At 41.2% G+C, this 26,340-nt stretch overlaps 1 protein-coding gene across 4 annotated transcripts in view; it reads left to right on the forward strand.

Moving 5' to 3' along the window:
* LOC147323172 (alpha-1,6-mannosylglycoprotein 6-beta-N-acetylglucosaminyltransferase B-like) overlaps positions 1–24,770 on the forward strand; it is a 48,779-nt gene extending 24,009 nt beyond the window's left edge. For 2 of the 4 annotated variants that reach the window (XM_086303380.1, XM_086303379.1), the window contains one exon: positions 262–1,978. In XM_086303380.1, coding sequence (XP_086159506.1) covers positions 262–433 — 172 coding nt within the window. In that variant the 3' untranslated portion in view covers positions 434–1,978. Of the gene's footprint in view, positions 1–261; positions 1,979–8,327; positions 8,403–8,493; positions 8,538–18,693; positions 19,042–24,590 lie in introns of those variants that run through there. The other 2 variants (XR_015130728.1, XR_015130727.1) reach the window with 2 other exon arrangements.
* The last annotated feature ends 1,570 nt before the right edge of the window (positions 24,771–26,340 follow it).

The following is a 26,340-nucleotide window of genomic DNA, read 5'->3' on the forward strand; positions in this document are numbered from 1 at the left end:
CAAAACATGAATAAAATCATGTTTGAGATCTCTTGGTGGTAATAAGATCCGAATGTTAATGCTGTGTAACCTTTTCAGCAGATAAAAATCAGTAATCACCGCCGTTTTTCTTGTACAACATCCAGGATTCCCCATAAAACTGAACAAGATCACAAAGACACCATTAAACAAATACAATGCAATATAGTAGAATGTTCTATAGTATCAACATGTACACTACTGTATATGCAAATAAATTAATTACCTTTTTTTAATTTGCAGGCTTGGATTAAGTTGCGCCAGCGTGCTGCCGGAACTCAACCACTTGTTTCCTTCTTACAGTCCTTGGGGTCGTCAGTGTGGCCTCCAGCAGGAGCCCCTGCTTTTCAGTTGTGCTGGCTCTGATCCGTCCTATCGCAGACTGTGTCCCTGCAAATCTCACCTAACTGGATAGGTTGCAATCTGTCTTGACTGCCTCTAAGTAACACTGAAAGAACTCAGGAAAAGCACCAAAGAGCCATCTGCAATGCATGCTGTACAGGTAAAGATTCCCAACAAAAGGGAGACAGCTCTCCCGCCAAAGCCATTGAAAGCCTTGCAGTCATGTTTGTGTACGTGTACACATTCAAATAACATACAATTCTGAGGAAGTAACCATGACTGAATGTCCTTTCCTTAAAGTACTTGACAAGCTGAAGAACTGTAAATCCAAGGCCTGATTTCCCTTGGCGTCAAGTGTTACTGTAGCTTAAGAAAAAAAAGCCTTTGAATGCCGGCAATATGCACCTCAGGGAAAATGTGTTTACATGTGTTTAAATCAAGTGGAAACTGGCACCGGCGAGTACAAAAGCAGACCAGTTTACATCAGTTCTTCGCCTACTCTAGTCATACACAGTGCAGTAGGCTTCAGTGTTATGCAAAATAAGTATCTAATTATTCATTCGCTTACAGTAATGTATCACAGTGGCCAGTGCTGCATGGGATTGCTGCTCATGTTGCTCCTTCATGCTTTGCTGGCTGCAGATATTAGCCTGGGGCCTTAAAGGAGAGAGGGTGACAGCCTAAGTGATGAGGCTCATTATCGGAGTGAATCATGGATAACCTCTGAATCCATTTGGGAGGTCACAGCCGTATGACCATTATTATACTGTCATCTAAACCATTGGTTCCCAACCATCTTTGACTTAGGAAACCCCCTCAGCTCTTTTTAAATCTATGCCCCCCCCCCCCCCCTTCCCCACTATTGCTGTAGGAAGGAACTCATTGTTTGGCTTTCAAATGCAAACTTTATGTCATTTAAACCTGGGAAAAAAGTCAGTTAAGACAGAATTAATTGTATTTTCATGATTTTTAAAAAAATAGAAATTAAAGCTTAAAATGATTTTAATCACAACGAGTGTCTCATTTTGCACTGGGGTTCCAGGATTATTCCCCGATTGCTTCATGACTTACAGATTTGTTGAGAGCCCAAGGGTGCGTTACGGTCCAAGCTGATATGAACAAAAATGGAAATCTTACATATGTACATTTAATCATTTCCATTCTGAAAGCTCAAAGAGTCACACAGGCTTTTCTCATCACCCCCACCAACCGGTTGCACAACTACACGTGAAAGAAACAAATGATAACAAGTAAAGGTGAAACTACAGCTCACAGTCAATGATGAGGTGCTGCACTTACAAAGCACAGCTGTTAGCAAAGATGGCTCCAGCAATGGCAACAAGCTGCTGTTTTGAGCTTGACTGATGTGAGGTTTTTCTTGGAAACAACACGCTGATGAACTGGTGGAAAAAGAGACCTTTTTTTTTGCTTCGGTACATTTTATGTGACCAGAACATGTTGTCACTCAGAGATCAGACCGCTCAGGCCTGCGACAACAAGACTAGTTGACAACATGATAGACTAGTAAATGGCTGTGAAATCGTCCACAAAAACAATATTTGTGACAGCTTTTGTGCATGGCTCTGTCAGATGTGACTTTTGCAAAATTAGCTGGACCCGTCCAAAGATGATGGAAATGGACTTGTATTTAAGTCAGGAGGGTATTTGAAACAAAGGAAAATTAAAGTTGTTTTTGACTCGGAGGGACGTCTCTGAAACTAATTTGTGGAAAATCGTGTGTAATTTCTGGATGAGTCACATTGACTCATATCAGTTACATGTGTTATGGCATATAAAAGCTGTCACTCACTTCCCAGGTGGCTGATAGCAGAGGGTTCAAACCGAGGCTTCAAAAACAAGCCCAAGTACGGATGGAGCAAGCCGGGACAAAGGTTGTAGTGTTCCCCATGGTTGCCTACTGACCTCATGCTGATTGGGTATACGCGTGCAGAACTTAAACAGTCCATATGTTTGCCAGAAACCAATTTGATTGTAGACATTGTGTGATTTGGATGATAATTTGAGGTCTGTGGTTATTGCTGCAAACTGCAAATTTGTACCTCCAGTTCAATAGTATTGATAAGCAGCACCACAAAATATGATGACAACTAAAGCATATTTTAAACAGCTGAAAATGTTGGTGCTATAGACTAACTGACTGATTGGAAACTGATTGCAGTGCATCCTGAGGGCAACAATACTGTCTATGCAAGATTTTTTTTTGTTCAGTGCAATATCTGTACAGTCAGTGCTTGAGACCGTGCAAATTCAAGGTTATGTTGGTGTAGTGAGGGAAAAATTCACAGACCAAGGTGACCAAGACCAAGGTGACAGGTTACGAAGTGTTAAAACTATAACTACTAGCTTCTAGCTTGAGCCAATGACTGCCGGTGACATCACAGCCAGCAGAGTTGGTAAACACTAGGCTGCTTGGCTAGCTAAGCTAACGAGTGTTAAAAAGTAAACAGAAGAAAAAAAAAAGATGTCTACACGTAAGTTTCAAGTGTCTCTCCCCCATACTTTAGGATAGCAGCATTTAGTTTAGCATTTAGCATATTTAATCTTTATTATCTATCCATTGAGCACTGTCTTCCTTTTGTATCCTCCTTTTCCTCTTCTTTCTTTTTTCTTCTTTTTCATTTCCACTCCTCTTCATTGTCAGCGAGTGGCCTTTGTAGCAACTATTAATGATGTTGGTGAAGTCCTGTGGGATCCCCTTCTTAGGTCAGGTCTCGCCAACTGTCACTGCAAACTTTGGACATTGTTTAAAGTTTGTCTACCTTGCTTGGTGGCAAGTAGTAACTCTGCTTAGATTGACATAAAACAATTATGAAGCCCTATCTTGAGCATTTTGGCCATGGGTTTTTGATGTCATAAGACAGAAGTAGATCTAACTTTGAAAATATATGGATGGCTCTAATTTACAAAATGAGCATCTTGTCCTTAAACCAAATAGGAAAAAGTTTACGGTAGGGTCTTTTTCTCATAGTTGCCTTCATAATCTGACTTGTTGCAGCTTTCTATGTGCCTGAAGCCTAAAAAATGAAAAGTTAATGCAGGTTCTAGATGCTTCTTCATTGGCTTTATTTTTCAGATTCAAAACTCCATCTTTTATATACAGTTTTTGTACACCCTATTGTGATGCCAAGTTTATTTGTATTTGAGTCATTATATGACTCAAAGTATATAAGGTTTACAAAAATCCACTGACTTTAATGTCCTGGGAACCATAAATATCAGTATAAAGCTTTGTTTCTTGACATTTCCCAAAACAAAGTGACAGAGCAAACAAAAGACTGACACTACCATGCCACCAGCATAGCTAAACCCCCAACAAAACAAAGAAGCAGAAAAAACCCTGTTAATTTTTAATGTTGTATGGTTTGTTTGGAGGAAAAAAACCAAAACAACGGAACCTCAAGGAAACCAAGAGAGGAAACTTTAAGCTGTGTCAGGGTTCATATTCCAGCAGAGATGCAATAATGTTTATCAGTGTGCTTCTTAATTTTACACTAGAGAAATTATATCTTTTAGTTACACAGGGACTTCTTTATCTTTTAGCTGTAGACTGTCGTGGCAATTTCAATTTCATTGCCAAGGAAAAGGAGATATTTTGGTGAAGAAAGCTGGAGGACTTCACTCCTATTTATCAAACTTTTGGTTCTGGACAAAACTGAGCTAACACGTTTTATATTTCCTTGTACTGCATCAGGAGTTAGTATCAAGCTTCATACTCAGAATCTCGGGAAGATTTTATACATATTACTCATAAATGTTTGTTTCTTTCTAAGAGTTCCTGGAAACTTGAAACTTTTGTTGCTTTATTACATTTGCAGGACTGTGTGCAATCAATCATGGTGTTTACACTGTGTTTCACAATCTTCTTGCGGTGTCCAGTCAGACACCACTTCAGACAGACTTATTTCTAATTTTACTCAATCTTCTGCCCACTTGTCTTAACATTCCTTCTGCTCTTATTTTCATCTCCGCTTCTCCTCATTTCATCTTCATACAAATTCTACAGCCAATATAACAATAGATAAGACAGACTTTATGGTTACAAGGATTTTTAAGGGAACTTTGTGCAGCAAGTTGGGCAAGAACTGCCCTCTTTTTTATTTTGTATTTTTAAAGTGCTGATTGTGCCGGAATTATTATAGGATAGGTACTTAATATCACTGAAACACATCTAGTTTAGTCGTACAGTGTTGTTCACCTGTGTTTCAAAAGTATGCAAACCTACTTCAGAAGGACAGATGTAATACTGCAAGAAAATCTTTGAAATATCTGCTATTTCATCTTGGTTGATTTGCAATAACCTTCTGTATCCTGAAGGGGGCAGTGTGGTTAAACTTGTTGTGCTATGTCATAGCTTATAAACCACATCAACCTGCTGTAGAAATGAGTGACAGAGACGACAAGAAAGACAAACAAACGCACCAAGTGATTTCTGAACATTTTTGAGAGCTACAGCAAGAAAGAAGAAAAGAAAATCTGCAGATGTGTTTGGACAAATGGAGACACTCAAACTCTTCTCTACAGGAAGCGCTCCATTTATTCCACTCAACACACTTGCAAAAAGGAGTAGGGGAGAGAGCGGCTCAACTACCATAAGAAAGCAGCTGCTTTTATTGAAACCTGTTATTGGCGTGCCAAGATTACACTGAACAACAACAACCCTCCTCCCTGGAAGCCAATAAAATGCCGACAACAAACACTTGGCTTGCCTACAGCGCTGTTAGAAGCCACAGAGGTTGGCCTTAATGATATGTGGTAACTATTACAGACTATTAAACAAAATGAATTAAAAAAAGAAAAGAAGTAGAGAAAGAAAAAAAAAGAAATGGGGCAATCATTGATTTGTTCGGGAGTTGTTTCCAGACCTAATGTAGGTAGCTGACTCATTGTTGGGCAACCTCAAAGAGATGCACCATTTGAGTGTAGCTCACCGATTAACCATGCAAGCAGCTAGATAAAGCAGTAGTGCATTGCCTGATTTGCTGTTACGCCCATCAGGCAATGCACTCACTGCAAGCCTGGGATCTATTGTATATGCTTGAATAGTTGAGGTATAGCACAGGCCTTTCTGTGATTTCTTTCCCCCCCCTCAAACATCCCATGTCAGTATTCTAGCAATCCCATCACACCTGAGTAACTCTGAGGCAGATGTGATCTGGTCCACCTCTCCTGTGCATCTGTCTATTAGCATGTGTGTGTGTGTTCAAAAAAGCTGCTAATGCCATTGTCTTTATGTATGTATTCAACGGCAAGCGTTTTGTGACCTCCAGGGGATAGGCAAGGTCATTCAGGCTGAGACAAATCCACAGCCACATGACTAAATGTGAAATCTGAACTAATATCTAAATCCAGAACACCATGCAGCCAAAAACTCAATAAAACAGTTGCTTATTTTGTTTGGTATGTGCGCTTATTTTATGCTGAACTGGTGCGCCTAAAATTCTCCAGGCCTCTAATACCCAACCTCTTCTTTCCATCTTCAGAATTCAATGTTGTTGTAGAGTTGTGAAAAAACACAGGGCAACTAGCTAACGGCTGTAACCTCAAGAATGCCCTTGTCATCTTTCATCCCACACCTCTGAATTGCCTTCATTTTCTGGAGGCCCATAAATTGGCTCTTATTGTCCCATAAATGGCTCCTTTTGGGGTGGGATTTATAGTGAGGTGTGGGAATCGAGTGTGCAGAGGGGGTGGGGGGGTATAAAATCCACCTTTTGATGTCCCCCCCCCCCCTCCCCTTGCTTAACAGGCAGAGCAGACGGGCCTACCCATATGCTGCACGGTGCCTTTGCCACACACTGCTAGCGTGCGACTCTCTCACACACAGGCACATTAAAAGATATTAAACTGCTTTTCTGCTTTCATTCAGAGTCATGAGAAGCAACAGCCAAGCAGGGTGGTTCACGTTAAGCTCTGCCACTTCCTCTGCTGTAATTAAAGCTGCCCATGCAGGGGGTCTCTAAAAGTCTTGTTTTGCTACACCCGTTTTAAAGGCAAGGGCAAGGCTTTTTGAACTGTTGAACAAGTTTCTGTGTATTTCTGGGTGGTGATCAATCATTGGTTTTGACAGGCGCCAAACGTCAACCTGAACAAATAATGTTGCAGGAAAATTAAAACAGTTTCAGAAGCAAGTCATAGCTTTCATTCTTTTGTCCACCACAAACAAAAAGTCAAACAAGAGCAAATGTAAGGCCACTGCAACCCCATTGCAAACCTGCTTTTTTCCAGTGTTTTAAATGTAAAGAAAAATTTCAAAGTTACAGTGTGTAAAATCTTACTACTAGATATCAATAGATTGGTAAAATAGTGCAATCAAATTGATTCTGTTTTCTTACCCCTCTCAATTCAAGTGCATCATCCTAGTTCTGTGGCCAGCGTAGGACAAAGAGCTCCGGCCACTGTTCATCTGTATTGCGTGTAGGCTGTCTGTTTAGGCTGGTGTCCACGCCTATTTACTCTGAAAGAGGCTGTAAAACTTTGTTAAAAGAGCTCGATAGGAGTTGTTGAGTAAGTAAAGCTCACTTCTGTCTGAAGACGGTGATATTGAGTTGTTGAACATATCCTGAACTTTTTTTTTGGTAAGAGTGTGTTTCGGTCACTGTTAGCTGCTGTTAGCCCCTGTTAGCCGATGTTAGCCGCAGTTAGCTGCTGTTAGCCAGCGTTAGCAAAACTTTGAAGTGGCTTTAACATTGTGAGACTTAGACACTTAGTGAAAAAAATCTCATATAATGTGAGAATTTAATCAAACTCTTTATCAGGAAGAGTGTGAGGTTCACATTGTTTCTTTACTTTGTGTTTCTGTTTCTATGGTGAAGCGGACAACTTCTTAGAGCATAAAACATAGGTATAATCTTATCTTGAGCCTAAATAAAAATCTGCCTCCTCCGTCTTTGATGTACTACATATGTGACCAGTCTCTGGCCACATATGTAAAACACGATTGGGTGGAATGGCTATGTCCATCTTGGACACTGCATTCTAGATGGTGGGGCAACACTGTGGCTTCTACAAACTGCCACCCGCTCCTATGTATTTTTAAAGTTTATGAGACTATATCACTTTGTTGGAAGATGTAATTACACACTAATGAATGCATATTTATGAGCACAACATTCTTGTTTTCTAATAAAAAGCCTTGAAGAATGTTTGACTGTACCTTTAAGGGATCCATTTACACAATACCAGCTGTTTTGCTTACTGCCTTTGTGCCTGCAAAGATGCTTCACTGGCACTGAACAAAATTCTTTTGTAAAATAAACCCTCGTCTAACAGAGAGGATCATATTCACCCTCAGTGCATGCAGAAAGCAATCATAAATGTTAAAAGATGCCCGTGAACCTTAACTTTACCTTTATGGCTGTTACCATATTGTTTTTCTGTTGGAGCCAGAAGAGGTAAGACGAGGTTGGAGACCACTCCACTGACTTCTGTGCTTCCTTTTTCAGCTCTGGCAATAGCTGCTTGGATACATGAAGAGCAGCTGGGTGGAAGTTATTAACAGTGATGTATGGTGGGCATGGGAGATGAGTATAATTAAAATTGCTGTATAAGATGAAGTTGCTATGGCATGCGATAGGTTGTTTGTCCAATATTAGGGTAGCTTTTGATCAGGAGGTAGAACAGGGCATCTATTAATCGAGTGGTTGGTGGTTTGCTTCTCAGTTCACATGCCAAAGTATCCTTGAGGAAGATTCGGAACCCCAAGTTGCCCCTGATGCGTTCACTCAAGTGTGAATGTTAGCTAGAAGCACTTAGACAAAGAAAAGTCCTTGTGTGAATGGGTGCACGAGACATGTTGCATAAAGTGCTTTGAGTGCTTGAGCAGAAAGGCGCTAGATAATAACCAGTCCTTTTACCGATATTCAGTGCAAACACACTTTCAAATTTTTACTCTTGTTCCCAACCACCTCTCTGTCTTGCTTTTGTGCCCATTTCTTTCTCTCCTTCAGAGGCAGATGAACCAGGTGATAGTGACACAGCCTGCTGTATGCCAGTTACCACAGTGATGACAGCTGCTAGACCAGGTGCACAGGCAGCTGGGAAGGCTTGGAATTTGTGTGTGTGTTTGTGTGTGAAAGAGAGACGACTGTGACACTGCTATCTGTGCTTCTGTAGGACAGAGAACGAGAAAAGGGGACGTCGGTGCTGTTATATCACAGGTGAGTCAGCGATGGAGGGGGTGTAGGTGAAAAAAAGGGAAGAGAGAGAAGTGTAGTGGCAGAGGAAGGAAAACTGAACTTTGACTCCTCGCTTGGTTCCCAAGATTCAGAGACTCGGATGTGCTTCAACATCACTCAGTGCTTACGGCCGTTTCTCGGTGAGCATAATTGAGTCAAGACATGAAATCATAGCGGTAATCACGCGGCGAGCCTGGTTGGAGCTTATATGACATCAGCTCGTTAAAGTGGAGCCGTCAAATAAAACAAGGTTATGAGATGAACTTGAAAGATAATGAGTGAAATACCGACAATTCCCACACTGTTAGAAGATTTTTTCCCTTGCTATTTCATTGACGGTTCAAGCCCTATTGAGTCATCACAGCGAAGCACATTCCTCCTGCGGTGCACCTGTGAGACAGGTACAGATGCTCCAACTCCTCCTCTCCCGTCTCGTCAAACGGCCTCTTTCTTTTCGTTTCCTTTCTTTCCCTCTCTTTCGCACTCTCCGTCTCTTCTGGGAACATTCCAGGCTGCTCCGCTCCTGCACCTTCTCCTCTTCACCTTCTCCTCCCCTCCCCAGCCCCGTTCCCTCTCTGAGAGCGGGAGGCCACGGTGCCGTCACTCACCACCTGGTGATTACCGGCACAAAGGGGGCCTTGGTGGCCACGGCTGCAGCCGCTCAACGCGCAACGCCACCGGGGAGAGAGAGCGGAGGAAAGTCCCCCCACCTCGACCAATTCCCTTCAGTCCTCCGTCGTCCCCACCTCCTCAGATGATGAAAACTCTGTCAGTGTGGATTAGGAAAGAACGGTGTGTGTCAGTGGAGGGAATAACAGTGATAAAAGCTGTGGCACAGGACCTCTATATGTCCACCCCTCTTTCAACTTACTCACTGTTTGTCACTTTATACCAATTTTGGGATTCCGAGCCTTTTCATGCAGTTGTCACTTTGCCAAACTGTTGTTACGCCTTTGATTTTTTTCTCCTCGTGGAGTTTTAATGGGATCCTATTTAGCTTTTGCGAGTGTATTTTGATGATCAAAGGCAAGCTATTTATGAAAAAACCCAGTAAGAATTTCTCAGACATCATTTTCATAGGTATTCCTGATAGTAAAAGCAAAAAACAAAGAATCTTACTATAGCGCAGGTCTCAACTATCTCCATGAGTTGCACTTTTATATTTAAACTAAGCATTCCTATTTCATGTATTGATCAAAATCTAGGCTACATATAACAGAAAGCTGAGAGCTCCGCAGCTACTTTGAACAGCAGGTGATGATGAGGACGGAAGCGAGCCTGGTGGTACGAGGGTAGAGCACTGAAGGATTCTGGGACAGGAAAGGGGCATTAAGGTGGTGGTGGGGGTTATTCTCAGGCTGGCACAGCAACAGTCTCGCTTCATGGTGAGAGAGAATGGGCGCCAAAGCTGGGGTGGGAGGGTGCAGGCTCTGAAATTGATTTCATGCCGGAGTCAGACACAGCCCCGAGGAAGGAATAAAATGTGTGTGTGTGAGGACGAGAGGGAGAGAGTCCAGTGTGAATTCTGAGGGACACACAATGGCAGAAGGAGAGAGAGAGGGGAGACACGGAAAAAGAGAGGGGCCGACCTGCATCAAAGAGGCTGGATCTGCATGAGAAAAAGCATGTTGCAGTTTTGTTGTTGACATCATCAGCAAGCAGCGCCACACAAAGTGGGCGTTTTATGTCATTTATTCCTTCAGTTCCATAAATTACCTCGCAGCGATTTAACGTACATTCGTTTTGCTGTTTAGATCTGACGCAGAAGATCTTGGGTCTCTTCTGCTTATAGGCACTGCTTACACAGAAATAGGAATGGTGCAGTGGTACAGTCTCGCATGCTCACACGTTTTGGTTTGTTTCAATGATGTCAAAGTGCCAAAATTAAGGCAGGAGCAGATTACATTTTCACTCTATCTACATGTTTGCAACATAATAAACCTGGGAGGATTTTACTTGTTATTTTTTTAAGATTCTGAAATATATTCTCGTTATCAGTCTCTTTTAAAAAACAACTTTTCCTCCTATTCTTCAAACATTACAACCACTGCGTTAAACCAAACAGGGCGGTACACTGTGCCATACCGTACATTCAGATTTGAAAACTGGATCAGACAATTGCAGATGCTCATTGTTTTACAGTCTGTTTAAATTCAGCTTCCGCTTTCTGACGCCTCTCCCACACGAACATTTAAGTGCGCAATTGCCAGCCAACCATCCATCTCCCTTAAGTGTTCTCACACATGCATAAGTGCACGTGCACAGGCATGCTCAGAAAGCGTATACCTTGGAAGGCTGTTTTGAATTGGTCTGCTCCACAGACCACAGGCCTGCACTGATGTCCTTATCCGTTGTGCTCATTTCATCTATTGTGACTTCACCTGCTCCCTCCCTCCACTTTTCACCTTTGTCTTCCTTCATGAGTTTCGTTGTGTGTGCACACTTATGTCTGCCCTCTTAGTTTTGCTATATCTTTTGCCTTGATCTCTTTTTTTCCTTCCTTTCCTCCTTCTCTTTCCATTCTCTCTCCCCTATCATTTCCCCCCTTCTTGGCATCAGCGGCAGCATCTCTTTTAAGGCACATGTCAAGGGAACTGTCTGCCACTTTCAAAGGCCTTTGTGTCCAGCCTTTCTTTCCCTTAATTTGGTTTCCCCAAAACACTTTCCCATAGCATGGCTGTCTCGCCCCCTTTTCTCTCAGCTACCCCTCGCCTTTCACTCCCTCCTTTCTCGAGGCTCTTCCAGCTGTCCTAAATACATTTTACCAAAGATGATATATATAAGTCATGGATACTTTTTTTGTAATTTGACTATTTTTGTGCTTTTTTTAAAGCACGCACACTAATACATGTGAAGGTTGTCAGGATGTAAGCTATCCAAATTGCACGGAAATGTATATTTATTTAATCCAAAAAAAGGAAAAAGAAGCTCATAGAAAGACAAATTTGGATAAATGCAAAGGAGGATAGCGAGATGATGAATATATAATGTAACTGATTTTAAAAACAGACACCTGAAATTCTGACTCGTGATACATTTCATAGTACCGGGCCCTCCGACGTGTCCTGGGCATCCGGTTTCCCCCACTGCCCTCTTCCCATGACTCCTCTGACCGCATAGGTTTCTCTAGGGAGCTTCTTGTCATGGCAACGCTTACCAAAGTATTGTTCCATTAGCAGAGTAAGTAAGAGGAAAGATGGCCCAAGAACAATTGTGTGTATTTATTTATCCGTTTGGGGAGACAGACGCAGCGGAGATGACATGTTAAAAGTTTTTGCGAGCACAGAAAGTTGGCAGGAGAAAATAAATTGTGAAAACAAGCGTGCGGTACCCCTGATGGGTGCGAGTGACGGCATTCGTTCCTCGCATGTGTGCGCAGCGCTGCGGTGTCCTCACCTCAGGCAGACACATGTGGTTTTAATCAGCTGTATATGGACCCACTCCTTCACTCTGCGTCTGCATCTTTTCCTCCCCCCCAAAGCCCCGCTTGTGTCTCTTCATTCATCCCATCAGTCTCGTCTCTGCTGTTGTTCCTGCTGCTCTGACAGCCACCTTCCTTTCTTTCACAATACATCGTTTCCTTTTACATTTCTCATATCCTTTGCCAACATCTTTTCTGCATCGTTTCACCTTTTTTTCCCATCTTCTTCTTTCTAGCCGTCCCCTTTCCCTGCCGCTTTCTCTCTCCTGAACACATCAGCGGTCTGTGTACTTGTCATCCAGTCTACTTGGAAATCTTTGAACGGTATTCCTACAGGGAGGCTGCATCTGTGTCACTGCAGGATGTTTGATTTACCTCTCACATCCCACTGCTTTGAGAGGCTTACGTCAAAAAAACATCTTCCTCCTCTCTAGAGAAATGCGATGTGTGTATCAGTGGATGGATTTGCTTCATAAGCCCTAAGTCTTTGAGGTGTAAATGTATTCCTGTGTGTGTGTGTGTGTGTGTGTGTAGTGCGTGTTGGTGTATCCTTTCCACGAGACAGTTTTAAAAACATGTGTGTGCATAAAAAGAAAAGGACACATGGGTTCCTGGTACTGAGCGTTATAGCATGATAAAAGTAGACCAGTGACAGGAGACCAGGAGAAGTCAGGGGATTTTTTTGCTGAATGTTTCCACACCTCTGAAGGAAAACAATGAAAAATCAGATCCCAAAGTTTCTGTTCCTGCCTCGTCTCCTGGATGCTTCTCATAAATCACACGGCAGCAGGACTGGGCTCCCCATATCACAGAAACAACCACGGGAATGCATTATTGAGACTAGAGTGCATTCTCAAAGTGCTGGGATGTAAGAAGCTCTTCCAAAAGGTTTAGCCAATTTTATGGCCCTTTGTTTTTTTTTTTATATGGGTGACAGTTGTTGAGAGTGATATGAAGTGAGAGTGATATGTCCAAGGTCAGGTCAAGTCCAACAAAACATGAAAGAGATGTACTGCAATGGAATGATCATGATGGAGGACATTTGCTTGTAATCAACTCCCACCCTCCTCACAGAGCCCTCCGCTCAGGCGTGGCCTGTTGCCCCGAGTAACCCCGCGCAGCATCCCCAGATCCCCAAAATAGTGAATAGGAGCTCTCTCACTCTCCCACCTTTCGCAGACACACATAGCCTTGTACCTTTAGTCTGACAGGCAGGGGAGAGGTTGTTTTTTTCTGTCTGAGCTCAACCGACCATCAAACAGCTCACAGCTGGGACCCAGAACCATGACCTTGGACTAGAACTTGGAGTAAACTTCCTCAGATTTGCTTCCTTTACAGCAACATCAGAGGTGGTTGAGATACTTTACTGGACATTCATAAAATGTGCTGAAGGACTTCCTTTTCCATACTAATTTGTAGGATTTTTTTTTTTTGTGCAGCGAATATTAGTTTGGATAACTGCTGAAAAATAACAAAGAGACCCGAAGTGACATAAGTACTTAAAATCAGTGTCCTATTTTCCACAATCAGTTAAACTAATGTCAAACAGCTCAGCGAAAGTGGCCATTTATTTGGTTTCCAAATGAGTCAGGCCACTTCTTCAAAGAGATTGATTACAGCTGCCGAGCATGCATGAAATCCTGAGACGTATTTTCAGTTACACCTAAATTATTCCAAGTACTGCTTTTTAAGAGGTTAGACCTTTGCTGATGGCTCAGAAACAAGTCTGCACATATAACACAGGCAAGCCACACACCTACTTGCATACACATCACAGCCCCCCCTAAACACCCAGTAAGTAAGAGAACAAAGCCTGTGAGCGTCTGTAATAGGAGGGATGAAGCAGAATGAAAACGAGAGAAGAGATGGTGACCTGACAGCGTTTTGATGGCCACGGCATGGAAACAATTTGGGGGGGTTAATACGAATTCCTACCGGCACAGCCATCTGCCCTGGTGGACCTATGCTGCCCCATCACACCTTCCTAGAAACTGAGCCCCCCCACCTCTTCACCCACCTTTTCCGGCATGCGTAGCTGTCACTCATGGCCGCCCGCCACACATTCTCCTCATGCGCACGTGTTTGTGTGCATAAGAAATGTGATGTTTGAAGAGCAAAGTATTCGGGGAGTCAATCACCTCGCTCTGAAGAGTGACAGTCGATGGCCCCGCGGGAGGAGTCTTGTTTCACAGTACATGAAAGTTTTTGTCTCAGCAGACCTCACGATGTAGGTCTGAAGAATGCAATCCTGCGGCGGCTCGGTGCTGAGCCTGATCAGATAATATACTGGTTTTGAGTAGCGGTCTGCAGGTTTGAGTTGGTTTATGGAGGGAAAAATAAAACATTGTTCAGGGGGGATCACAGGAGTTGCAGTTAACATTCAGAAAGACAACCTTACTGTCTAAACTTGTCAGCCATTTGTGCATTATGTGTTCTCCTCTTCATCAGATGGGTCACTTCTGGCCTCGGGTTGAATATATATATAAAGAATATACTTCACCATCACTGTTCCATAGCAGAGCAACGCGCTCCGACTTCATCATCCACTCTCCTTGTAAAGGGATACCATGTACTTTTCCGCACCATTGGCAAGCATGACTGACCACAATTAGGCCAATCAAAGCCAGTTTTAATGACTGGGACAAATTGATGACAGGGTTTATAGACGCAGCTGTCCTCATTTTCACATATTACTCTCATTAGCGTGCACATCACTGAATGAACTGGAGAGGCCACTGGAAATGTGGGGAGAGCCAGGTTGAAGGCCAGAGGACTTTCTTCTGTGTGAGTGGAAGTCTGTGTATGTGTGTGTGCGTGCATTTGTGTGCTTGGGTCGGTGTTGAGTCGCGTCCAGGAATGATCTGTAGTCGCCGCCGCGCCAGAGCCACAGGTGTCCCTGTGCCCCTTCGATTGCGAGCCGCCTCTTTTTCCCAGGAAAATGCTTTCAACCAGAGTTGGGTTACCACAAAGCAGCACAGACATCTAAGAGATGTCAGGAATCCCTCCCCATCAAAGGGAAATATTTGGAAATTTTTTTAATATCTGCAATTAAAAAGAGAGAATAATAAGAGGGAAAAAAGATTCAAAAGGGAGCGAGAGGAATGAAATAGAGGGAAGAAGAAGGTGAGTCAGCACCTGGTGTTACTGCATGTGCCATGAACCTGTTCTCACTCCCAACCGGTCATATACTAATGCTTGATACTTGTATCAATGTGGGGAATTCCTAGTGAAAAACATTCCTTACCTGAGTTGTGCCTGTGAATGCAACATAACCTGGACTCCAGTGCTCCAATCAGAGCATGATTAGAGGGGTGACCTGTAGTCCCTTGTTTTTTGTCCTAGTGTTTTCTTGTCCTACTTTTTTCTACTAGCACCTACTTGACTTGACCATCTCGACTCTACTTGGTTTTTAGCTAGTGGAAGAACCCAGATTATTTGCCTTGGTGACCGTGTTTGGTTGCCCAATGCTTAATGGCAGTCTCATGTGCCAGTCTCTTGTTTATGCCTGCTTTATCACATTTTAGCTTGATTGTGCATTTTAGTGTGTCAACCACACAAGCTACCCTGTCTTTTGCTTATTTAATTTCTTTACAGTTATTCATCTCTCCTTAGTTAGTTTTTCCTTTTAGTAAGTGTAGATAACAGTAATTTTATGTTTGTCCATACTGCCTGCCGTTGCTGCTGTTACGGAGGGTTCCAGCAGGTGTTGCTGTGGCTCTCTAAAAAGAGTTTTTTTGGGGGTACTTCCGGTTACGAGTGTACAATGGTTCATGTTGGCTGCTAATAAAGAACGCCTGGCATACAGTTACAGCACTGTATGCCAGCACTGAAAAAGATACCGAGAGACCACCAGGAAATTGTTTTATTGCTGACTGTGATAACCATGATGTCCAAGGAAATGGTGGCAAAGCTAATATCAGATAGGAGATATTTGCCTGTGGTTAATGCTGTGGATATATGTAACTTTGGTGCCTAGCCTAAACAGTGTCAGAAAAGCAAATGTTAGTAGGAAGCTTGTTGATTTAAGTGTTCCTTACAAATGGGAAAATAACGGTAAAGATATACAGAGTCTGTGAAAATGTTAATAAGAAAGCAGGCCAGGCTTATGTAAGTGGTTTTGGTTGTTATACAGATTTTAGACCCCATATGAAGTGTTTACACTGTGTGATGACTGAAAAAAACAAAAAAACGTGACAGGAAGGATTTGTAACCAAATACTGGCATAAGATGAGTTGGGAGGGAAGTTGAGGTGGTTCTACCACAAAAGAAAAAAACTGCCGAAGAATGAAGGATTTATTTAAAATGTTACCCCCCTGTATTATTTTAAATAGATCCTTTAATAAAAAGGAATGACACCTCAAGACCCCGTTTGCATCTGGTTGTCATTTTGCAGTAATAGTTCTTAAAATATTTGTCATAAATATCACGTAATAGTTTTTGATTGATTTTTTTTAGAGGAACGTATTGTATTTAAATGGTTATAACGTGTTACTGTAGTGTATGTAACAAAGTCGCAATAAAACAAAGAGAGTAGAACTTTAAGATAAAAGACATTTCATGAAATCTTGCCCTTATTTGATCTTGAAGAAAAGGTCAGAGGTCCGATGTGATATTTAGAATCCCCATATATCATCACGTAGCATTCCCTATGTTGTCAATACAAACAATACGTATATAGCGTTATTATCACTTTTGAACTTCAGATCAATTTATCGACCCTGAAGGAACTATGGTAAATGTTAAATTCGTACACGGTACTTTCTATATGTTGACAAATACACACTACACTTGTAAAATCATAGTTTCTAACTTAAAAGGCTTTTTGTTCATTTTTAAAATATAAAAAAGAAACTAAAACAATCCTAAATTATTTATATTATTCCCTACAATAATTCAGTTTGCAATTTTCTTGGTGTCACTCTTCCACATGTTTCTCATCACAAAACAGTGGCCCCTCGTTCACCTTTCCTGGCCCTGTTGTTTCGCGGATTTTTTTGTGTGCAATTTTGCATGTTTTTTTTTTCTTTTTTTTTTTTACAGCGCATTGTGTTCTGCGTCCTGATTAGTTGTAGACCTGTCTCCTGTCCAGTACAGAATGCGTTCAGCTTGTCAAATTTACATAAATCTTCGATCGCTAGCAGTATAACTCTGAAGTGCTGTACTGTATGGTTGTAAGTTTTCTCCCCAACAAACACAACAATGTCGACGAAACGTTTTGCACCGTCAAAGGCATCTGCGGTAGCACCCAAAAGGCAAAGGAAGACGCTAGCCATCGCACAAAAAGTTAAAGCTAAAGGAAGGTAGAAGTTAACATATTTTTCGGACCATAAGGCACACTGGATTATAAGGCGCATTAAGCGAAATAAAACAGTCAGATACGTCAAACTTTACTCAACTCATTCTTCTTGCTTTTTCTACTTCCGTACCATTGATTCATAATGTTGAATTCTCTAGCAGCTGCTCTAGTCCCATGTTCTGGACCTGAAAACAGGGTTTAATTTTTGGTTTCCGTCTATAAAACTGGACTTATTTTCTACGAAGGTTTGAACTTTGAGAGTGTTTAAACAAGAGAGAAAAGTGTGAAAATGTTCATGCCTGTCTGAGAAAAGTGTATAAAGTGTGTAGTGAGGGTTGTTAGAGCCTTAAAATATCTATAATAATTCTAAAAAATAAAGTTGGCTACTTCGTGGATTTCACCTATCGCGGGTTATTTTTAGAACGAGGGTCCACTGTAAAGCAACCGGTTTAAATGCTCATGTCATCTCGCTCCTTTGATAATTAAAACTTGTGTTTAAAAACTATAAGTCTTAAATCTAAATTCGTATGTTTTTTGTCACTTCACAAAAATCCTCCTTATACTAAAATGCTGGATGCTTTCTCACTCTTTTCACTAACAGTACAATAGGAAGTTGCTCTAAGTGAAAAACTCCAAATGTGTGCCTGTGCCAAATGGCAAACAACTGGTTAGTGAGCACATTTAACATTTGAAAAGCTGCTGGAAAAACAAAGCAAAGCTCAGAGTCACCAGTGATCAGCCAAGCGACTGTCCGTACCCACTGAATTAACAGACGCTTTCGGCTTCCTGTCGGTGAACATGTCTAACAGTGCTTACAACTCATTTCTGTTGGCGAAAACTGTGTGTTATTCTTCACAATCCAAGAGCTCAGCAATACTCCCTGTAAAAAGAACAAGCAGGACCACCTTTTCTCACCTTTGTTGAAGGTCATCGTTCATAAGTGGGAGTTTCATCTACAAAAGCATCCCAGTGGCTTAAAATTCTCAGTGCTTACATATTTGTCTTTATTATTATTTTTCATCTTGACGTGCCAGGAAAAGAGTCCAAGCACAACCCAGAATGAGGTGTACACAGGGGTTTTGAGGCTTGTAAAAAACTGGGGGTTCATTACATTTTCTTTCCTCAAGCCACCTGTATACACTGGCTTTATTGTAATGTTTCAGTTTTGGTAAATGTAACCTTTACAGTTGAACAAATGTTTCTCCAAACTTAACAGAGTTTCAACAAAGCCATTTCTTGGATTTCCTCCACTTTAATGAAGATTGCAATTATGATCCACAAACATAATTTTTCACAGCTGGCAGCAGAGAAGTGGCGAAATTTAGTCGTTCCTTTTAAGCTGCGTATGACTTTCTCTGGCTAAGCTAGAGAAGTCACTTAATGGGCTTTTCCTTTTTGCCCCGTGTCTAAACCCTCTGCAGGCTTCCTCCGGCTTTCCCTCCCACTTTGGCTTCTCCTCTCTTTGTGTGATTTGGGGTGCTTTCAGTTGGCACGTTGCGTGCAAGGGTTTTGCTACAGGCTGTGGGGAACAAAGTCCAGGAGCAACACCACAGCTGGCACGACGTCGAGGTGGATAGCTGTGCATGCACTGTGTTACCGAAACAGTGGATACACCTGTAGTAAGTCGGAGTCTTGTTAAATATGTCAGTCTATGTATATTAAAAGACTTCTGGTAAAACATCTGGTAAATGCCACTATAGGTCCAGCTGCTTGTCCTTTGACATGGACTTCCATCGCCAGCTCCAACAAACTGTGTTGCGGTGCCTCATAAACAGAATTCCTGTATGATTTTACAGTTCTTTCCTTTCCTTTCTTCCATTTGCCAAGGAGGCATGGCTTAACGTAAAAGATTGGAGGTAAAAACCACCGTGAGTGCCACTTTTAAAGTACTAAAGGGGGGTTGAAGAGTTGCCATGTTAGTCCATTAATTTATTCAGTCCATGTGGCAAACGAGCTACACAATCCAAACACAGGAAAGTCTTAAAGTGTGGGAACACCTCTTGTGAAAACATTCTTATCACAATAGCAGTCATAGTGAGTAAAACTATACTTTTTGTGATGTATTTTCCATAATGAACGGCTCCATCTGAACATAGACGTCCACTTGATGAACATGTGACTCTGGGGATAGACAGTGATTGGCTTGTGCCCTGCTGTGATGCTACAGAAGTGTTTTTTTTATTGGAGGATTTTTGAGGAAGAGGTTCTTTAATGCTACAAAGCCTGTTCATATAAAGGGGTAATCCCCACATAATTAAAAGTGGGGGGATCTGTATACACACTGAGGGGAGGCCCCAGTACCCAAGGTCAACCCCTCAACCTCCATAACCAGGCCTGCCTTAGATGATAAAACACTAATAGGCTCTAGCTAGCGCACGCTGTTACCACAAGTTTATTTCCTTAAAAGTGGCAATAACTGAGCCTTAACAGGTGGGCCGACAATGTTTTTACTAACATTATCTTGAGACACTTTAGAAAAACCTGTTTTTTTTTAATTTTCTTTTTCAAAGACATTAAGAAGCAAATTGTGGTTTTACCCAGAAGTTGTAGATATTAGGTGGTTACCAATGGCGGCGGTTTAACCCTTCCACTAATGGTATTGCTTCTTTGACTTACGCTTTACAAGGATGGGAAAGGATCATGGTGTGGATTTAAATTAAATAAATGATTCAAACTTTTTTTATGAATCAACACATTTACTTTGCAATTAGTGGAAAAAATAATTAATTACACACATTCTTACTTGGAAAAGTCAGTTTAAGTGACACGTCCACAGTGGTTAGCAGGTTTAAATAAAAACTCTCTCTGTTTCTTTATTAATAATGAAAAGCTTCTCCAGAATCAGCCTTCCCTGGAAATATTGTGAGACTTTCAAATACCGAGTTTGCTACACTGTGTTGTTTTTCTGTGTAAATGACCTATCATAAGCTGAGTACCGAGTTCTTCTCTTTATTCTGAAAAAACCCTCGGTTTTCTAATGAAAACACCACAGCCTGGCAGAACCGAGTTCCTGGGAAATACCTGCCACACTGGGTTTTCCCTTTAGAGTTGTGCTCAGTTGGCAAAAGAGGGATTTTTTCAGTGAGCAATGTGGTAAAAGCCCCCTGTGTACATGACTGTACTCTGCACTGACCTTCTATAGCTGCCCTACAAAGAATCAAGTTTTGATTTTGTTTGCATTTTGAAGTTTTTCCTTTGGACTGAGAGCTTCAAAGAACAGTAAGGATTATTTTGATGCTAAGCTCATATCAGGATTATGGGCTTTTTTTTAGTATTACACAATAAAGTCACCCAATCGTTCCCATTTCATGGCTTCAGATGGTGCTGTTTTGTTTAGAAGGTTCAAAAAGTCCCTTGATGCCAGTGCCTTGATGCAACAAAATGGGCCTCATTCAATGAGAAACAAAAGAAGTGAAAGAAAGTCTGCAATCAAGAAGGCGATCCCAACATCTGTGTCCTGCTTACTCACTTTTAACTTTTGCTTTCACGTGGTAGTTCATCATTTCAGACTCAAACGCTGCTTGGGTAGGTTTGAGAAATGATTGCAGCCCTTTGCAGCACTAACCCTGCAGAGTAAAGGTAAAAAAATGTTTAAGAGTACTTAATGGCTGTATACAGATGTATACAACTGGACCTGAGATATATTTCACTATTGACCACGACCACTGCATCATAGCCCAAACTCCACATAAAACATTGCTCATATGTTTGAAGTATGAAAGATTGTTTCCACCACTGAAAAATTGTCATCCTATAACTCGAGATTTTGAATTAAGACGTCAAAATACTGAGAAAATAACTCAGAATGTCCACTTATGTTCTCGAAATTTTGAGTTAGTAAGTTGAATTCAGGTAGTGACTGGTATGAATGATTGAATGTGTTTCTTGTCATTGTACGTACAATTAAATTAGAGTGTCTCTCCCTTAGGAACCTTCCACCTTCTGCTTCTGGGTAGCAAGGAAATGATGTCCTTCCTGATAATCAGCTTCCTGATTAGCAGAGCTAACTTAAAATTTCAAGATAATCTCTTTAAATTTTGACTTATTAATTCAAAATCTTTAGATATCGAACTCTAAATTTCCAGTTATGGGTGGAAAATTTAGTTTTTACCCATGTACCCTGGGGCAAAAGGCAAAGTTCACCTTGCACAGGTTGGAAATCTATCACAGGGCTAACATGTTTACACCAACAACTAATTAGGGATTCCCAGTCAAGTTAACATGGACTATGGACTTTCTTACTTCTCCACAAAGTGCATACTTAAGCATTAGTTTGAATAGCTGATGGGAAACATTGGAACATCTATGGTTAAACCTCCAGGAACAAAAAAAGTTTGTATCACAAAGTGATAGTATTATAACTGCAGCAGCTAAATTGTGATTTACAGACAACAGCAGTACTTTGTGACAACTGTAACCATTCCTCAGAAGATAAATGCTCTAGTACACCAACACATAATACTAGACAAATATGTGACACAGCTCCCCGAAGTATGCTCGCTATGATAGCTTGCTACAGTTCATATAGCAGTTGGCGTTTTCCCTGCCTGGTGGCACATCTCACTGCGCTAAAACGCAACACCTGATACATCTATTCAAGGAGGTTTTGCTTATCATCTGATAAAGAAGCCTGCGACATGTAGCTTTTGACAAGTTCAGATGGCTATCAGTGTGATGAGTGTAAACATAGTGAGCGCTCATTTAGTAATTTAATTAATTGCCCAATAACTGCTGCAGTGAAGCCTTTCAGAAAGCCAGACAAGTGGAGTCATTCTACTCAGTCCTGGAACAACAGTATACAATATCAGGGGAGATATGATATTTAGTGAGCACCGTGTTCCAATTTGAGGTGAGGGGGGGTGGGAGGTCAGCAGTTGTTGGAGCACAGTACTCCCTAAAAACACTGGAGGCCAAGTGAAACTGAGCCTAATTCCCTGGAATGCTGCTTCCGTCTGGACACGTCGATAAAAATAAAGCTTATTGTGATAGTGGGGGTTCAGCTCCCAGGTAGAGTAATGAAAAGAAAACTGGCATGGGTCCCAATGGGAAGAGCTCACCTTCCACTGATATTCAGATGGATGCAGGGGAAGTGAGCGTGTGTGTGTAACCTAATGTGGTAACGGGCTGTGTGTTCTCGAATGCACATTTATGTAAGGTTTAAGTTGCTCAGAATGTTAAGCTGCTCACAAACATCCTCTTATCCAGTGTCATTTAGAGAAAAAGCCATTAAGGGAAAGTAAATGAGGGGTTTGCAGCCGTAACAGGTATTTAAGTGAATGTGCAGGTGTGTGAGGCGATAAAAGGTGACGGGGTCGGAGTCACCGATAGGAATTACTGAAGTGAAAGCCCAGTGAGTACTGACTCACTGTTGTCCCTTATAAAAGAAACGAGCAAGACAAGCAAACAGCTGCACAGGTCACACCGGCTCAGGTGTGCATCTCTAAAGGAATCTTTACAAGTTTGTGGCTGCTGTCTGGGTCTGCTTAAAAGAAACAATAATATTTAACTCAAAGTTAATCAGAGGTGGCAAAAGTACGCACAGTGGTTGCTCAAATAGAGTCAAAAATTAGCCAAGTAAAAGTGAAAAAGTACCTGTGCGCAAATTCAAAAAGTAAAAAAGCAGTTCTTAGAGGACATTTCTCCCAGCTATTTTTTTATTTTATTTTTGCCAACGATAAAATAATATTACCTAACATCTGTTTGGTAGAACACAAGCTGAAAAATCAAAGGGAATTAAAAAAATTAGCTCTATCTACTGTTGCCTACATTATAGATGACTGACTTTGTCTCCATACCTAAAATAAATGAATAAAAGTATAGATTTGGTGGGATCAGTGAGATTCAATAAGTGGGGGAACCACACTGCAGTGTTGGAAGTGTGTGAGAATGAGCTATTGGAGCTGATCTCTGACCCCTAGACAGTAAACAGTTAGTATAAAGGTGGAATTCAGTGAATGACTCTAATCAGGATCAACGTAAATGTAATTCGATCTACACTGACCATGAGCACAACAGCAACTCTGCACCAGTCCAACATAGCGAGTATTACTGCAAACTTTACCACAGTGCTGGACACTAACCGGTGTCAAACTGTCCTGTCTTTCTTTCTGAGTGACGTTATCCCAGCTGTACCTTAATCTTTAGGTACCTTTAGCATTAGCATTGTGCAATCACACTGTGTGACAAACTGCACATAAACAGCTGATATTTGTTTCAATGTTTGCATGTTAAATTCAAAATGACGTGCCATTTAAGAAAACATTTTTGCTTTGAACATCTGCACTAAAAATGCCATTCAGGATCATTCCAGCTCACTGTGATCCCTGAGTATAGTGTAGTGTATGGTGCTATGAATGATGCATAAAGTAGAATTTTTCTGCCTTTTTTATCTCGCTGTGTGCAAAAAGCACTTGTAATGGATACACCTTTTATGTGTTATTGTTCCATTGTTTCCATTTAGGGTTGCATCAGGTTGATTTTAAAGAATGACGAGGAATGATAGCTGCCCTTGGATGTCTTAAAATGTAAGAAAGTAGAAAGTGTTTTTGTATTAGAATGCAGGGAGTAACATTAAAAAGCTGTCAGCAAAACAAATATTTAAGTAAAGTAGTACATTCTACTACAATACAGTAGTAAGGGATTTGTACTTTGTTACTTCTAATGTCTGCAGTTAATCCTGTATTTCAGTGATGAATCTGTTGCCAAGGATGAAATTCTTGACAAACGTATTGAAAACCTGCAGCATTACAGTTTAACTAATTTATTTATTCTTTATTCCGAAAAAGGAGAATTTAAGTCCAGTGAAAGGATCGCGTGATTTTGAATTGTTGGACTTCTTTAGCTCATATTTAGTTTCTGGCTACGAACTTGTATTCACATGTACAGACATATTCGGGCATGAAGGCTGTGGCTCCTTTCTCAAGATAGAAACAAAACAAGAACAAGAAAACAAAACATATTTTCCAAGTTTGTAACAGTTATGATGAATTACATTTGAAGGAGAAATAGTTTTGGTTGTAACAATCCCTGCGTTTTTGATCCAGGGTCCTGTGTTTTCAGTAAGTTATTATTGCTTTTGGTTTTGAGAATCATTTGTTTTGAGTTTTGTATTTTTCTTATAATGCTATTTCCTGGTTGGTTTCTTTATATTTATAATAGCAGGTTTTAGTTTCTCATCTAGCTCTGTTCATAGTTTATATTTAACTCCTTGTGTTCCTGTGTATTCATGCTTCCCTTATGTTTTTAGTCTATGCAGACCAATATGAAAGAAACTGTCGTGCACTCTGTGTACGGTGTATTCTGATACCTTTCTAACCAGGTTTAACTCATCTGTTGGATCGATCCATACATGCCAGGCTTCACTGTCCATGAGCATCAGTGAGCCTTGACTGCCCTTGACCCTGTCACTGGTCCACCACTGTTCCTTCCTTGGACCATTTTTGATAGATGCTGACCACTGCAGACTGGAAACACCCCACAAGAGCTGCAGTTTTGGAGATGCTGACCCAGTCATCTAGCCATCACAATACAGACCTCATCAAACTGGCTCAAATCCCTACCTTTGCCTATTTATCCTGCTTCTAAATTCAAAGTGTTCACCTGCTTCCTAATAAATCCCATCCAGTAACATGTGCCATGATTAAGTGTGACTCAATGATATCTTTGATTTATACCCATTTCCCAGGTCGTGCATTTGGGCCCACGACCTGCCTGCCACACAGCTAATATTTGACATTTGGTGCCCATAACATCAGAATATGTGGATTACGTAAGATAACTCAGGCAACAATTACTATTTGTTTTTATTTGCAGGGTTATAAGATACATTATAACCCTCCCAAATCTGCAGAATTAAAACACCAGTGTAAAAGTGGAACAAAGTTGGATATACATCTTAAAAGCTTTTTGTTTTTGTCTGACTAAGGCAATGAAAGGCAAGGTCATTAAAATGGGAACTGCTACAGTGATGACAGTGTTGTTGGTAATACTCCAAAATCTCAACACCGCTGCAGCTGATGATGTCTACACATGCAGGAAATTTTAATCAGGCATAGAAAATAGAACCATCACCAAAACCAGATGACTGAAATGAGTTTAGCCGCCCATAAATAAAACTTTAAGATCAACTTTAAAAGACTAATAATGAGCATTTTTAGCCCTGGAAACACAAGTTACAAAAGCCACAATTTCAGTTTCTCTGTTCTTCCTCAGAAAGAGGCATTTTCTTGACTGTGTAGAACATTTACTTTGCAGCTTTAAAATATGTTGCACCGCATGTATGAAAAACACCAACGTATAAAATCGTTTAAATTGTTCGTTGGCAGGTTGCCATATTATTGGGAACTGATGATCTATCTAAGTTCAAAGTAAAAAATGTTATTGTGGTTGATCTGATTCTCTCATCCTTGGACTGCACCAGCTGTGCTGTCTTCACATTTAACCTCAGCTAACATTATGCTAACATATCCACAACATTATACTAAAAAATTCAACAGTCAGGGGTTGATGCTAAGCAGTCCGACAGGGTGTATAGGAATGCAGGCTTTCTGTATGTTTGTACTGCTGCAGCTCGGCTTTGCCACAGTTATGCACGGGGCTGTGAGGTGTAATACTCAGAAAGGGTGGAGGTCTGTGCCATCTGCAGCCTGTCTGTACGCTCCACCGTGGGAGAAAAGCTGAAGGACAGACAGCAGCTAGAGCAAAGAAAGACATCAAGATAAATAGACAGTGAGTAAAACCCTTGTGCTAGAACAGGGCTGAAGACGCAGAGGCGAGGAGGCAGCTGTTAGGAATTTAGGCTAGCTTTAAGGGTTGACTGAGATTCAATAGAATTTTAACGACTTTTGGTAATGACTGTAACGTAACACATGCAACATTTCAAACTGAGGAAAAGTCACATATTCACTTAAATTGGGTGGTGAAGAACTCAACCAAACAAAACAAACAAACATAATGAATCTCTATTAAGAGCTGTGAGGGATGGGCAAACAGTTAAACAGTCCCATCTGCTTTTATTCACCTTTTTCCTCAAAGTAGTGGATCGGTGTGCCATATCCACTGTTGCCCAA

Source organism: Aulonocara sp. 'chitande type north' Nkhata Bay, linkage group LG8 (assembly GCF_057382095.1).
Source record: "Aulonocara sp. 'chitande type north' Nkhata Bay isolate Kocher_YH1m ecotype deep benthic linkage group LG8, A_spYH_male_GT1.1, whole genome shotgun sequence".
NCBI classification, from domain to species: domain Eukaryota; kingdom Metazoa; phylum Chordata; class Actinopteri; order Cichliformes; family Cichlidae; genus Aulonocara; species Aulonocara sp. 'chitande type north' Nkhata Bay.